This window comes from Nyctereutes procyonoides, unplaced genomic scaffold, assembly GCF_905146905.1.
Source record: "Nyctereutes procyonoides isolate TBG_1078 unplaced genomic scaffold, NYPRO_anot_genome, whole genome shotgun sequence".
In the NCBI taxonomy this organism is placed as follows: Eukaryota; Metazoa; Chordata; class Mammalia; order Carnivora; family Canidae; genus Nyctereutes; species Nyctereutes procyonoides.
Window position 1 is genome coordinate 38,667,944 of NW_026575024.1, and position 16,727 is coordinate 38,684,670.

General features: G+C 39.8%; 1 protein-coding gene across 6 annotated transcripts in view; it reads right to left on the bottom strand.

Annotated features, from left to right (window-relative positions):
• Positions 1-16,727, bottom strand: part of TASP1 (taspase 1) — a 321,618-nt gene that overhangs the window by 40,388 nt on the left and 264,503 nt on the right. For 4 of the 6 annotated variants that reach the window (XM_055345355.1, XM_055345373.1, XM_055345364.1 and 1 more), the window contains one exon: positions 15,347-16,417. The exons of the other annotated variants lie outside the window; for them this stretch is intronic. In XM_055345355.1, coding sequence (XP_055201330.1) covers positions 16,325-16,417 — 93 coding nt within the window. In that variant the 3' untranslated portion in view covers positions 15,347-16,324. Of the gene's footprint in view, positions 1-15,346; positions 16,418-16,727 lie in introns of those variants that run through there. 6 annotated transcript variants of the gene reach the window in all.

The following is a 16,727-nucleotide window of genomic DNA, read 5'->3' on the forward strand; positions in this document are numbered from 1 at the left end:
CATCTTTTGTGCTTGTAGTGGCCAAAGATGGACAGGTAGCAAAGGTCCACCTGATGCACAGCAGCTTGCCCGGTGCTCCTGTCCATTGGCTTATGAGCTGGACTGAGACTCCTACTTTTGTAAACAAAGACCCTGGATTTGAAGTCTACATATTTGACCCCTGAGATGGGCCAAATGGTATCTCCACTGAAATATCTGTGCCCACTGGGAGAAAAAATAACTTGGAAGTGACATGGAGTAGTTTGCTGTTCATCAGGTGCCCTACCTACTGCATCTTCCAAGACCAGATTAGAAGGCATCTTTCTGAGTCAGCCAGCTCCTCATGCTATAGCTCAGGGTGTACGTTGTACAGAGGAGGAAAAGAGAGAACTCAAAGGCAACTTGTAGATTTTGCACATGAGCCACTGAGTAAACATCAATATTGTTGAAATGGTGAATTCTGGGGAAGGAGCAAGCCTGGGGGTCAGGGGATGGGGAGACAGAAACTAAGGGTTCTGTGTTGGACATATTATGAAATGCTTTGTTAGGAATCACAGTGGACATACCAGGTCAGCAGTGTGCAGTTTAGGTGCGTTCAGGCTGGAGATTTGGGGGCACAATACTTATGGCCATCAGACTAGATAAAATTATCTACAGAGAAAAAAGGGCTGAGAACCAATTCCCAGGACCACCAATGTTCAGCGGGAGAGAAGAGAAACCATAAAAGGATACTGAGAAGAAGAAATGAGGGAAGTATGAGGAAAACCAGAAGCATTAAGTGTCTCAGAATCCAAGTGAAGAACGTCTTTAATTCTAAATCTTCGAGAATTCCAGCTTCTAAAGAAGAACTCCAGCTATCCTTTAAGCAATGGCTGCACTATTTCAGCCCAATGACCTACCACTCCTAGACCTACTGAAAAGATATTTACTATGATTAAGTCTTTGGATCATGGCCCAACATCCCCCCAGGCACCTATGTGGTTGATCTTTCCTCCTCCCGCCCAGGGTAAGGTTAGCCAAAAACAAGTCCCCTGCATAAGAGATTCATTCTCTGGCCTTTATAATATAAAATGAGCCTTTCCCAATTTATCCCAGCATTGACTGCCCTGAACTAAGTGTGTGTTGAATAGACATGTTCTCCCAATGAAAGATGGTTCCAAAGAGCACTCTTCCAGGTGTGCACCAAAAAAGCATTTCCTCTTTTCTTGCAGACTCTGCACTGGTCTTGGTACCAAGAGGGTATTGCCTTACTTGGCTAAACACACACACACACACACACACACACACACACACACACACACAATTCAACTCAGCTCAGGGACTAAAAATACTGAGGAGCTCAGGAATTGGTTTTAGGTGTGGAAGTACCAAAATCACCACCAACTAGCTCTTGCTAAGCCTTAGGCGTTGTAGCTAATCAGTTAGTAACATTGAAAGACTCCTTTTATGGAGGCTTCCCCACCATCAATGAACTCATTTTATATAAATATTTAGCCAGGCAATAAACTGGACAGCCTATATTACTCAACATCAGTCTCAAAAGACCCTCCCGATTTATATACACAGCATTTTGGTGGAGCAATACATTTTACACGCATGACATGGTCAGCGATAAATATACCAGGGTAGGTCAAACCCTATTTGGTTCTCTGCTTTTAACTGTCTTGGGCTTTGTGTGTTTCTTTAATCAGTTGGATGATTTAGATAAACAACGTGTATTAGTCTTTGTAAGTAGAACATGCCTTGAACTTTCTCCAGATATTCATTCCCATTCATCATCATAATAGTTGCTCCCCCTTGGCCATCATTAAGATTAGAAACGTCCTTGAACCATTTAATGATATTCCACAAGACTGGACAGACTTTTCATGCCTTGATGAATTGTGATCACTCAGCTTAGACCAATGAAATTGGATATCCTTTAATGTGCCTGATGACTTTAAGGAGTCAGAGAAACTGACTGACTTTAGGGAAAGCAGTGCTCAGGAATCAAAATGGCTTCACAGAATAACCATTCATTTGGGGGAAGATGTATGATTTAAGTAAAAATTGATTAATGAGTTAATATCTAATCTGATAGCTAACTGCAATAGATTTTATTTCTTTGTTCATACAGCTGAATACGGTTTTATCTACAAGTGTCCACTTATTATAGAACTCATTAGAATTCTTAAAGCAGATATGAAATCATTTTTTAAAGCATAAGTTAGAATGTTAAACGAGGTTCTTTCAAGCAAAGTGACTTTTATATGTTCACACCACTGGTAAGGAAAACAATATAAAAACAAGGCTGGGCTAGAATGTATTTAACTACCTTGGAGTGAGAAAGACTAGTTGCCTCTATTTGATGGTGGCCTGCAGCTCCAGATGGTCACCATGGGAGTGATGTGACCCTCAAATGTCTGTGTGACACCAACAAGCAGACTTGGCAATTTGTCCCATAAATATCTTTAGTATCCTCACAGATCTTTCTATTCCACCAACTCTGAAAACACTGACATCACTATAGTTTAGAACTGGCTATTTATAGTAGCATATTTAAGTCATCTTTAAGTTCCTCTGCAAACCATGACCTGAGACAACAGGGTTAAGAACAGGACATGAGTGTAGTGGAGAGAGCAGTGTGCTTGGAGTCAAAAGACAAACTCCTGGCTCTCTCATTGGCAATCTGATAAAAATTACTTACAGGAGCTTCAGTTTCTTCTTTTGTTCATCAATTATTCATTAATCATCTATAGTGTGCCAGGTGCTGTCCTTGGGATACAGGACAGAATGTAACAGAACATGGGGCTCAACATTCCATTGGTGGACCTATCGAATATAACTTCCTCCCTTCCAGAATTGTCATATGTGCCAAATAAGAGAGCATAAGTAAAAGTACTTTATAAGGTGTTTTTCTCCCAGCAGCAAATCCCGAGATAAGAATCTGAGTGCATGGGTTTTATCGGAGAAGCACAAGAAATACTGGCAGTGGGGCTAGGAGATGAGAGAGGGGAAGGCAGCCAATAAAGGATGCATTGACAAGGCGATCACCACTGTGGGAACTGGAAACAGCAAAGGGAAATTCTGGGAAGTGGTGCAAACAAAAGCCCCAGTGATATTCCACTCCAGAGGTGAGGGAGTTGGGGTATTTGTACACCAATTCCTGAGAATCATGAGCTAAACACTGCTCCAGGATGTGTTAATGCCCTGGTGCTTCTGGTGTGCCACCAACAGAACAGTCTTCTGTGATTTGGGAGAGAACGCACAGGCACAGAGATGCAGAATATGGTAATTGCAGCATATGGCAATTGGAAATCAGCTGGATCACACTGGAAATGGTAGTGTCTAGGAATATGGAGGGGGACAGTCTGTGAATAACACAGATGAGTAAAGAATGAACCAATCTACTGTTCAGATAGTGTCTATCTGTCCCCAACCATGTGCCCTGGTATTTAAAAACCACTTGCAGGCTAACTTAGAGTATACTAGTAACTCTTATTAACCAGCTTGATGTGGAAACAGTGTAGACTTGTTTCTCAAACTCAGTTTGTGAGTCCATATAGATGGAGCCTCCAGAACCCACTAATTCAACGCATTCTGCAATTTAAGAATTTTTCATTTTGATTATAAACTAAAATGAATTAATAAAAACATATTCAGGGTCAACTTGCAACTAATTCAGGCCGGGCAATCTCGTTTGCATTTGAATTTTGGATTATAGTAATGCTGATGCCAAATGAAGATTGCAGGTAGCTAGAAAAGAGTAAAGTGAGAGAATTGAGTCATGATCAGTAATAAGGTATACTGAACGTAAAATAACCTTTGTGGTCTTATCTCTATGTCTAGGGTTGAGCAGAAGTGGTGCATGGATCAGTCTATGTACACACCACCTTTTGTCAGTAAATCCTCAACTAGGAGTTTTTCATGAAATGGCTACATCTCACTTTCCCAGGTTATCTATTAAGTGGATTGGCTAGAAAAAAAATGGATAGATAGTTAAAAACAAGTTTATTTTCAAAAAGGAAGTATAAAGCACGTTAGCAACTCAAATGATGCCTATCAAATTCAAAATCAAAAGAATCAAGTCAACTCGTAAAATATTCAAGTTTCCAAATAAAGGTTCCTATAATAAAACTTGGACTTCTGCTTCTGGAAAGATGGAGTAGAGTCACTTTCCCTTATTCCTTCCACTAAGTATAGCTAAAAACATGGAGCATTATATATAAAACAAACATGAGAAAAGTTGGAAAGGTAGAGAAAAGAAGACAGGCCAGTTTGGGACCACAAGTCCTGAGGAATATGGTGATGAATTCCCTGAGTTTTCGTTTTGGCTCAGCTAGCCCAGACTGGATGCTGGAGAAGCCAGCAACCCAAAAGCAAATACCAGTGGACACAGACAAAAGAGCCCCAGGAAACTGCTCTCTCAGGCTATTGCAACAGAAAACTTTTAGATCAGATGGCTCTACTTCCAGCCAAACACCACAATAAAAAAAAAAAAAAAAGAGTTGCAACCCCAACCCCACCCCCTCCAGTTCTCCAGTTCTCACAGGGAGAACCTAGACTTCCATCCTCAGATTAATACAGGCATCCCAACACACCCCCTCTGCCAAGTGAAGTCATAGAAACCCGAAGGGGAAAGGAGACTTTCATCTCCTGCAGGGAGTAAAGAGCCACCTCCCCTCCCAGTGGGCAGGATGTCAGCAAAAGTCCTAGTGGGAGCCTGAACTCCACTTCCACCAGGGGGTAATGAGGAACCTCTCCCCACTGGGTGTCAATGGAGCTGAGTGGAGAACCCAGACTTCTCCACTCCCATCTGGCAAGTAACAAGGAAGCACTCCCCTTCTCCCACAAAAGTGGCATCAGAGGAGACCTGCAAAGACACAAAATTTAAGGAAGATCCAGAGACTCATAAAATGATAACCAAAATATCCAGGTTTCAATGAAATGCCACTCATACCAAGAACCAGGAAGATCTCAACTGGAATGACTAAAGACCATCAATAGATGCCAACATCAAGATGTTAGAATTATCTGACAAAGAATTTAAAGCTGCCATTGTAAAAATGCTTTGACAAGCAATTATGAACATGCTTGAAACAAATGAATACAAAATAGAAAGCCTCAGCAAAGAAATTTAAGATACAAAGAAAAATCACATGGAAATTTTAGGAATGAAAAACACAATAACCAAAATAAAATCAAACAATGATTTAAGGTAAAACAACAAAAACAGTGTAATATAACCATCATATTATTGTTAACATAAACTTTGATTTTAGATTTTGTTGTTTTCACTTGAAAATCTACTTGGATTTACAACCGTAAAAGAGCTATACACATAGGAAGTTTATACTTAGTTTTATGTTTGTACACTTTTAAGTGGCAATAATTTGAAGTAATTTATGTTAATACTAGGAAACGGTTTTTTTTTTCCTTTAGGAGGCTCCCTCATTCAAACAAGAAAATATTTTTTAAATGACATTTATAATGTCTTACGAGTGAATGGTATCTCCCCCACCAAAATTCATATGTTGAATTCCTAACCTCCGGTACTTCAGAAGGTGACTGTGGAGGGAGGGCCTTTAAAGAGACAATGAAGATAAAATGAGGTCAGATCAGTGGGCCTTAATTTGATATGACTGGTGTCCTTATAAGAAGAGGAGCTTAACACACCGACATGCACAGAGGAAAGATAATGTCTGAACAAGACAGATAGGGATGGCCATCTACGAGCCAGGGGTAGAGGCCTCAGAAGAAATCAACCCCACCAATACCTGGATCTCAGACTTACAGCTTCCAGAACTGGGAGGAAAACAAATTAATGTTGGTTCAGCTACTCAGGCTGTGATACTTTGTTATGGCTGCCCAAACACAAACTAGTACATAATGCAACTGGAAATTTGGATCATTTAATAGACTTTTAATGACATGAAAGAATTTTGTAAAGTGTTTTAGATGTAATAATATGGGCAAGTTATTGTGGTTATGTTAAAAAAAAAAAAACACCTTAATTTGGGAGCACCTGGGTGGCTCAGTTGGTTAAATGTTTGCCTTCAGCTCAGGTCATGATCCTAGTGTCCTGGGATCGAGTCCCACATGGATTCCCAGCTTAGCTCAGCGTGGAGTCTGTTTCTCCCTCTGTCTCTGCCTCTGCTCCTCCCTCCACCCCCGCCAGTCCTCTCTCTCTCTCTCTCTTTCTCTCAAATAAAGAAGATCTTTAAAAAAATAAAAATACCTTAATTTTTAATTATACATGTGAAAAATGTTTGGAAAAACTGGAAATGATCAACCAGAAAAGTGAAGAATTTGATAGGGCATGGTATTCTTTACCAATATTTATTCCTAAATTATATCCTAAATTTTGTCTATTTTTTTAACAACTTACTGTTATATATAACTTAAGTTATATCTTACACTATCAGTAAATTCACTCATTTAAAGTATACAATTCAGTGGCTTTTATTCTCAGAGTTGTGCCATCAGTACAGAATTAATTTAAGCACATCATTAATTAATCCTAAAAGAAACCCCACACTCCTATTTATCACCACTTAACTTTCCCCATCCCCCATTCCTCTCAGCCCTAGGAAACTACTAATCTATAGATTCTGTTTCCTTAAATTTACCTATACTGGGCATTTCCAGTAAATGAGATCATACAATATGTGGTTCTTTGTGACTGGCCTCTTTTGTGTAGCATAATGTTTTCAAAATTCTTTCATATTGTAGTATTTATCAGTATTTTATTGTTAAATAATATCCAATTATATGGATATATACTACATTTTGTTTATCAGTTGGTGAACATTAGGATTGTTTCCACTTTGTGACTATTATAAATAATGTTGCTATGAACATTCATATACAAGTTTTGTGTGATACTTTTTCATTTCTCCTGGGTATATATGTAGGAGGGGAAAAACACAGTGTTTAACTAATTGAGGAGAGCTGCCTGACTGAGTGGCTGCATCTCATAGAATAAGTTGAGAAGTGTCCCCTCGTCTTCTGTTTTTTGGAAAAGTTTGTGGCATTAATTCTTTAAGTGTTTGGTAGAATTAACCATCTAGTCCTGGGCTTTCTTTCTGGGAGGATTTTTTATTCTAATTTAATCTCTCTACTTGTTATAGGTCTATTTGGATTTTCTATTTTGTTCTGAGTCAGTTGTGGTAGTGTGTACCTTTCTAAGAATTTGTCAATTTTAACTAAGTTATGTGACTTTTTGGCATTTAGTTGTTTATGACATTCACTTTATATTCTATTTCTGTAACTTAACATTGTCCCCTTTTATTTATGATTTTATTAATCTCTTTTTTCTTGGTCTGTATAGATAACAATTTGTCAATTTTGTTGATCTTTTCAAAAAACCAGTTTTAGCTTTATTGATTTTATTGTCTTTCTATTCTCTATTTAATTAATCCTCCTTATTTCCTCCTTCTACTTGCTTTGGGTTGAATTTGCTCTTCTTTTTCTCATGTCTTAAAGTGGAATGGCTTGGTTGTTGATTTGAGATTTTTTTTTTCTTTTTTAATCTAGGCCCTTACAGCTATAAATCTCCTTCTAAGCACTGCTTTAGCTGAATCCCGTAAGTTTTTATATGTTATGTCTTTAATTCATTTCAAAGTATTTTCTGCTTTCCCTATGTGTGTTAAGATTTTATTTTTAAGTAATTTCTATACTTAAAAATAATAAGTAATGTGGGGCTCAAACTCAAAACCCCAAGATCAAGAGTTGCATGCTCCACCGACTGAGCCAGCCAGGTGCCTCTACCTTCCCTGCGTTTTATCTTTGGTTCATTGGTTATTTAAGAGTGCCTTGTCTGATTTCCACATATTGCTAAATTTGCTCAATTTCTTTCAGTTGGTAATTTCTAATTCTATTCTATTGTGACCAGAAAACATACTTGTAATGATTTTATCCTTTAAGTTTATTGAGGTTTGTGTTATGGCCTACTCTAAGATCCATCCTGGAGAATGCTTCTTTTGTACCTGAGAAAAATGTGTACTCTGTTGCTTTACCTACTCCTTTACCGAGTAGGGTGTTGTATAGGAGTCTATCAGGTGTGCTTTGTGGGTAGTGTTGTTCAAGTCTTTTATTTCCTATTGATCTCTTGCCTAATTGTTCTATCCAATACAGAGTGAGATATTGAAGTCTCCATTATTGCTGACTTGTCTATTACTCCCAGTTGCATCTGCCTTTACTTAATGTACTTTGGGACTGTGCTGTTACATACATATGTTTATAATTGTAATGAATTCTTCATGGATTGATCCTTTTATCATTATAAAATGCCCCTCTTATCTCCAGCAATACATATTTGTTCAAGTCTATTTCATCTGATAGGAGCAAAGCCGCTCCAGATTTCTTAGGGTTGCTGTTTGAGTGATATATTTTTCCATTCACTTTCAACCTATTTGTATATTTGAATCTAAACTATGTCTCCTGTAGAGAGCATATAATTCAAATTTATTTTTTAATCAAATCTGGCAATCTTAGCCTTCTGATTGTTCAATCCATTCACATCTGTAATGATGGACTTTATGTGTCAATTTAGTGGGTGTTGGGGATGAGATCTAAATTAGTGAACCCTGAGTAAAGTAGATGGCCCACCATAATGCTGGTGGATCTCATGCAATCAGTTGAAATCCTGAAAGAATCCTTGAGCAAGAGGATTGCTTGAGCCTTGAGCAATCTTTGAGCAAGACTTCCTTCAGACTTCCTCTTCACCTTTGACTCTCTAGGGTCTCCAAACTGCTCGACTTAACATGGGCACTGCATCACGGGGGCTCCTAGGTCTCAAGCCTACTGGCCCACACTGCAGATTTAGACTCACCAGGCTCCAGAATTGTGCAATCCAATTCCTTATGTGTTGGTTCTATTTCTCTGCAGAACCCTAATACAACATCTAATGATATTATAGTTAGATTCTTTGTTTTCTATATGTCTCCTATATCATTCCATTTCTATTTTGTTCCTATTCCTTTACCACTTATTTTGCATTAAGTGAATCTTTCAAGTGTAATTTAATTCCTTTAATAGTTTTTCCACTATTTATTTAGTTATTTTCTTAGTGGTTGCTCTAGGGCTTCCCATATATATCACTTTATCAGAATCAGCTTTAGATTTATATTAACACAATTCCTGCAAGAAATATGAATGTTACTTCTGTATAGCCCTATTCTCTATTCTCTCTTTTTGTGCTATGTCACACATTACAGCTACAGATGTTACAAATGCAACAATACATCATTATAATTACTTAGTATAATTTTAGGTCAGTTGAAGAAGTAGAGATAAGAAAGAGTAAGTATATATTTGTAGGTTTGTTGTATTTACTTTCTTCAGCCAATAGCTAGCGTGGAAATGGAGATCTCATTCTTACAACCTCATGGAACTACATCCTGCCAGCAACTTGAATGAGCTGGAGACAAATTCTCCCCTAGTACCTCCCAGAAGCAATGCAGCCCTGCCAACACCTTGATTTTAGCCTTTCAGGTACTGGAGCAGAGAAACCAGCCAAGGACTTCTGACTTAGAGAATTGTGAGATAATTACATAATATGTTGTTCTAAGCTATTAAGTTTATAACAATGTGTTAGGCAGCAATAGAAAACTGTTCCACACTGTCTCTTCCATATCATCATGAGGTACCCTCATTTATTCATTCAAAAAATATTTAGTGAGGACCTATTATGTGCCAGGCATTGTCCTAGGTTCTGGAAGTATAATATGAATGACAGAAAAATCCCTGTTTTCAGGGAACTTGCCTGCAAATGGAGGGAGACATATAAACCAAACAGATGTGTCAGTTATATGGTAGATTGGAAAGTGGTGAGTGCCAGCAGACAAAAATAAGGCAGAAAGGGGACACAGTGGTGGTGGGGGCAGTGTGGTGAGAAGGATGTTTATTGAGAAGGTAACATTTAAGAAAGAGTTGAAGGAGATGAGCAAGCTATGTGTATCCACCTAGAAAGTGCTTTCCACAGAGAGGTAAAGGCACACGCAGTGGCTCTGAGACAGGAGGAGGTCTGGGCTGCTGGAAGGGTAAGGAGGTCAGGATGGCTGGAGCAGAGTGAGCGAGGGTTATAACAGGAAGTGGGTCAGAGAATGACAGAGAGCAGATCCCACAGTCTTGTAATTACTCTGGGGCAAGGTGTACTATGAGGTTTTGGGCAAAGGAGCATCATGGCCAGACTCATTTCAAGCTGCCAAATGGACAAGGAACTGTGAATATGGGGAGGCCAGTGAGGACCTTGTAGTCATAACTCAGGTAAGAGATTATTTGAATGGTAGCGGTGGAGAGAGGGAGAAGTGTTTGGATTCAGGACGCATTTTAAAGGAAGGCCAATAGCATTCAGTAATGGATTGGTTAGAAAATAGGAGACAAAGTAAATTCAAGGATTTCAAGTTGGTGGTCCCCAAAAAGCTTTGTCTCTCTGTACAAATACCCTAATGCAGTCCCCTCATAAATCTGGGCTGAGCCAGGTAACTTGATTTGAGCAATAAATCTGGCAAAAGTAAGGCTGGGCCAGTTCTGACCTAAACCTTAAAAGGGCCTCGTAGCTTTTGCTTTTATGCTCCTGGGAATCCTTGAACTGCCATGTCTTACAGGAGAAACAGCATGAAAAGACCAGGTAGAGTGGCCAAAAAGCAGAGGGAAAGGCCCTGAACCTGCATGGAAAAAGAAGGAAGCTTATCCAGCCCAGCCCCCAGCTCACACTCCCACTGAATACAGCATACCCGTGACTACCAGCAAGAGCCACAGAAAAACCAGAGTGAAGCCAAGCATAGTTGACAGAACTGTGAAAAAACAAAACAGTTGTTGTTTAAACTACTAAGATTTAGGGAGGTTATGCAATAACAGGTGAAAAAAAAAACGACCCCAAGAATTTTGGCCTGCGCACCCAGAAGGATGGAGTTTACCATCAACTAGATGGAAAAGGATGTTAGTTAATAGGTTTGGGGAAAAAACTTGGGTGGACAGATTAATATCTTACTACTTAGAAAAAGAATACAGTTTTCTTAATATTTTAGAAGAACAAGATCATCTATCTTTTAAGCACTGCTGGATTTTCCAGGACCAGGAAAGGCCATTTGAGGTGCAACTTTTTGGACCTCCAAAAAACAGACACAGCAACGATTAAAGGAATTGTTTAGATTTTTTTTTTTTTTGTCCAGGTTCTGAAGCTCTGCCAACAATCAGTGTAATCCCCATCAAGGCAGGGAAACCTCACCCAGTTTTTCCAGCTTTGCTACTGTGGTTTCAGGGCTTTGGTGACTCTACCATGTAAAGGAGAAACCACTGGGTAGTTTTCCCTCCCCCTTTCCACAACTGGTCACAAAGAACCATCTTGGGCTTGGCTGACGGGCTTCTTGGGGCTGAAGGCACAGCCTCGGAGGGAGGCCCCTGCCAGTTTTAGATGTAATCCTTCCTGTGGTCATAAACTTTAGAGACAGCAGTATGTGGGCAAAGAAAATTGCCTGGTCAATTTGGTCAGCCTGTAGGTCTCTGATGATAGGCATCTGGGCTATTACCGTGTAAGCTTGAACCCAAATGAAGTGCTAGGGAAAAGCAGTACGTTCCTTAAGAGTTCTTAATGCCCCAGAGCAAATATTAATGTGGAAGGGTTACTTTTACACTGTCAACCTCCCACTCACTCACTCCCACCCATATAGCCTACTATGTCTACCCACTCACATCTCCTTCTTAATTAGGATTTGGGAAAGTTTTAGGATATAGCTAAACTAAAACAAATTAATCATATTCCTGGGGGCTCATTTCTTCTGGGCTCAACCTTTTCTTGGACTAGTGTTTCTGGGAGGAAAGGGTAGCTTCCACCCATAAGCTCCTCTTGGTCCTCCACACCGCGACTAACCACTGGAAGCTGAAGTTGGATAGGAGACTGGACTTCATGTCACAAAGGGACTCACAAAATTGAGCAATTGTAGGGTGTGTGCCAGAAGAAAAGTTGATGTGCTTGACTTAATAAACGTTTTAAGAAAAATGTTGAGAGGCATTTAAAAGAATTTAACCATAAAATTATGCCAAGGATATATAAGTTTGAGAGATAGCATTCTGAGAGTGGGCGCCATATAAGGTGATCCAACATGGTCATCATGGAGATGTGGGACATGGGGACACTATCACTGTTTTGGTCTCTTCAAATCTCTTCAGGTCATTACACACTTTTGGCTATGGTTTCTTCCAAGTACCATTAGCATGACTCCAGATTCTTTCCCTTACAGAGTCCCTCAATCCTTGGTGGATTATGACTCTTCAGCTCGTTTATTCTGCACCTCCTTAAAAGTATGCACCTTCTCTCCAGCTATCCAGTGCCTGTCATTACTGACTACACTGTGAAATTCCCTTCCACTTTTGTGGCACATCCAGCCTTATGGCTTGCAGAATGTTCAGTCAGACATTATGGATGAAGATGGGTCATGAGGAGCACAAGGCAGAGAGAGACCCCAGTGCAGTACATGAGCAGACTCCTGAGTTTACCCTCTCAGCAGAAGAGGGTATAAAGGTGCATCAACGCCTCTTGGCCAAGAAGAAGGGAATGTTTCTTACTTTCGCTAAGAAGCAACCCTAAGACAAGGTGGCAAGTGCAAGTAGTTCATCTGGGAGATGACCCCAGGATACACAAATAGGGGAGCTAAGAAGGATACAGGAAAGGGAAGAAGGCCAACATGGGTGTATTAATAAGTCAACTACCAAAGGAGGGCAACTGAAGCTTAACTCCTCTGGGAAATCTCTCACAAACTGTGTGGAACACGTACCCCAGACTTACACCACCCAAGAGGCAAGGGAGTTAGTATATTTATACAACAAATTCTGTTCATCACTTGTTGAGAGTTGCTTCTGGGGCCCACTGTTTCCTGGGCATTTCTGGCCTGCCGCGTGCAGGGACAGTGCAGCTTTCTATGGTTCCAGAACAAGCTCTCAGGCACAGAGGTGCAGATGCTAGCCTCTGAATGTTGTCTGGGGCACAGGAAGATCGATGGGCAACAGCAGTGGTCTGTGCTGGGACCTCTGCTCAAGCTGCCTTTCAGACCTTGCCACACTGCTTGTTGTGTGGATTTGGGGCTTGAGGAAGTAGACACTGACTGTACTCAGTACTGGAGATGGATTCCTACAGATGCCTTAGGATAGGATATACATACTGAACAGCACTAGCCGAACCAATAATAAATGAAGTCATTTGTATAGGTCTGGACATTTTTCTACATATCCTTAAGTGAAAACAGCAGGTTATATAAAACCATTTTGGTGTTAAAACCATAGAAAGCTTATGCATTAAAAAGTCTACAAGGATATAAGACAAAGTGTTGTTAATGGTTGTCTCTAGGGAAGTGGGGTTATGAGTTAATTTTGTTGTTATTTATTGTTCTCCTTATTGATTTTCTGATTTTTTTTTGTAATGAGCATGAATTGTTTTTGTAATAACAATGATCAGGTTTTTTAAATTACACAATAATTTAATACAATCTCAAGATTCAGGAATAATTTCAGGACTTTTCTAAATGTTCCTTTCTTCACCATCTCTTTTCCTCCCTCCCCAATCTGGCCCAGTGCTTCAAAACAGAATGACCTTGCTTATTTGCAAGTGACTGCAATGTACTGTCACCACTGTCAAACATGGGGCAAAGAGGGCAGTTAGGCAAAAAAGACTTTTGAGCAGCCAAGAGAGAGGTCTCAGTAGCCATAAGCCAAAACTCATCCACTTTGCTCAGACAAGTGCCATAGACTAGCATTTAGGACTTAATCATACACACTTTGTACACAATTCTAACCAACATTGCCATCAGACTTCAGCTTCATGCTTCAAAGCAGCAGTGAAAAGAGGAGGAAGGGCCTGCCCCCGTCAGACACACAGGAGGCATGGAGAAGAGGCAGAGCTGATAAGCGAGGAGAGGTCCAAACAAGGCCTTCACGCCTCAGGACCCGGCCTGGGTGCTCCCACTTTTAAGGTAGAGCACAAGCCCTCCATCTCCTTGCCACTTTCAGAAGTGTCCCATTTCCAAACCCAGAACAAGATCAAGTGATAGCCTTGAGGAGTCGAGGCCAGGCTTACTTATACTCAAGAGAACCAAGCATCCAATGATTGGGGCTTAAAAAGAACCTGAATACAGGCATACAGTAAAGATCATCCATGTGAAAATACTGCTTCGGAATTCGGTGACAGGAGCCAGACTAGGGAATGAGGTTACTTTCTTATCTGTTTCTTCCGACCCTTTCTACTTTTGTGTGAAATGAGGTCGATCATCCTCTGGTTCCAGGATCTGCTCTTTAACATCTGATCTTATCGCTAAGGAACTTATACTACCCATTACCATTTTGCCTCCATGATTCTGAGTATCACTTTTTGGGCCTCCTGGTTTGACAATATTCCTAAAATTAAAAAAAAAATAGAAATTGTAGAATAAAGCCTTAACAAGCTGTTCTTGGAGGGACTGAGCTCTTTTATACTGACCAGTTTTTAAACTCTTCATAAAAGGGGTCTTTAACAAGCCCAAACTTTTTAAATATGAGTAGAATAAAGTCAAAATAAGATGAAAAGAAATGGCATTCCTGGTGAAATAGGTCAGATGATTTTCAGACTCCAAAGTGTCCTGATAGTTTTACGTGATCCAGTCCAGCTCCTCAAAAAACTCTGCCAACAGGTAACAGGTTTTTGAAAGCTTTTGAAGCCAAAGGCTCCCCACCAGCCAGCCCATCGCTTACTAAGTTCTCAGCCTCATTAAGAATGAGAAACAGATACCACGGCACCAACCTGTCTACGAGAACACAGCGAGACAAATGTAATTGCCTGTACAAGGCATATAAATCAGCAACTCCCAAATCATTCATATTTACACCCACTCCATTTTGGTTGTCTTTCCTTTATAATTTGGCCATACATCGATGTCAAGTGTATAATTTCATCTGGGGCTTTATCAGTTACCACCCAGAGCCATGATTATATGGTGCAGGGAACTTCCTCTCCCTGAGCGAGTCTATCTTTAGTATCTCCTTGATAGCCACTTCTTACTCATAAAATCAAAAGAAGTCTTGGTTTCCTAATGTGGCTCCAGAATCACTAAATATAACATTTAGAAGCAATTTATCAACTGAAACCCTTGGGTTTTCAGTTGCCACTACAATTTTTGAAAGCAAAGTGTTCTTATTCCTTCTGTTTGTTATTTTTTTTATCAACTTGCATTTGAAATTTTAGGGATTTTGATACTGACCATCCAATTATAAACGAAGGTCAACTTTCATCTTGTTAGTGTCAAGCCTAACTGCACAAAGACAGGTTTTGAACTAGCAGAGTCAGAGGAAAAAAGAAAGGTATGATTTCTGGAAGAAGTAACATTTTACAAACAAAATAAAAAATGGTTCTCCAATCTAGGGTTCAAAAGATAATTTATTAATCTGAGAAGAGGAGTCACACACTATACCCAGTAATATGCTTCTTTTATTTTTGGGCCTTTTTCTTAAAAATATATTTAAACAAGAAACAAAGATAATATTGAATTTTCCCATAAATTTTGATTTCTTATTTACAGTGTTACATTGTAAATAACATTCCATTATACACAAATTAAGGACTGTGCATTACTGTATGTTCTCTTTACATATTCTCTCATAATATAGTACATATAGCTTGAAGATATGCAGTATTTAAGCTTAGAAAAGCTTGAGGAAAGAAGTACAAACTTTATCAATAAGACTATTATTTAAAAAGGTTCTGACCTTAATTCTCTGCTAGATTGTTTCACTGAAACCATTCTTTGTTAAAGAAAAAATGCCCCATATGAGGGATGAGAATAACAGTTTAAGTTACCACAGGATCCACTTAAACTGGTTAACAAATAAAAACACTTTATCACTTATTACTGTTATTAAATGGAGCACTACCACTGTCAAATCATTTAAACAAGTAGATTGACTCTTCAGTTCAGACACATACATCAACGACAGCTGGTACCTCTTTATGAAATCAAAAATGTTTCCTGCATCTTTAGGTTTTACTTGTAAACAGTAAAGCACACATTCTGTAAAGATGATTTAATCATTCCTGGTCTTAGGTTACACAATAAGGAGTTTCTATTTCATCAAGGGGGAAGCAAGCCCACACACTGCACGCACACACACACACACACACACACACACACACACACTGCACACATTCAGTCCCGCTCACCCGCCGAAGACCTGCATGTCACTGAGCACTAACTACAGCCACGCTAGTGTCGCAAGCGGTGCACGAGACTGCAATAGGAATTATAAAACGGTGAAGATAAAACATCCAGCTTCAGTTAAAAACCCCGAAAAGCTCAGGTTCTGAAATGCCTCTCAGACGCTTCATGCTCAGCCTGAAGGGTCAGTTCACTGGGCTCTCCAGGCGGCAAACCCCACCTTCGATTGCCACGGACTGTCCTGCCACTGCACCAGGAGGGAGTCTTGAAATGTGAGTCTGCAGAGAGGGAGACAGGAGAGCGTTAGAAGTGCCAGCTGTGTCCTCCCGTGTGCCTAGGGTGGAATAAATGCCAGAATGACACAGCCTCTCTTTGCTTCTCAGCATCTACGTGGTAGCAACCTTTAAGTGCAGAGAGATCCTCTTTGTTCCAATCTTGCAGGGAATGTTTACTGAGCATCTATGACATGCTAAGCACAGCCCTAGCACCTTGAAGTATAGACGAACAAGACAGCAAAGGGCCCCTCAAGGGCCCTCTCAAGCACAGAACTTACAATTTAGTCCTATTCAGAATAGTAATTAACGGTGT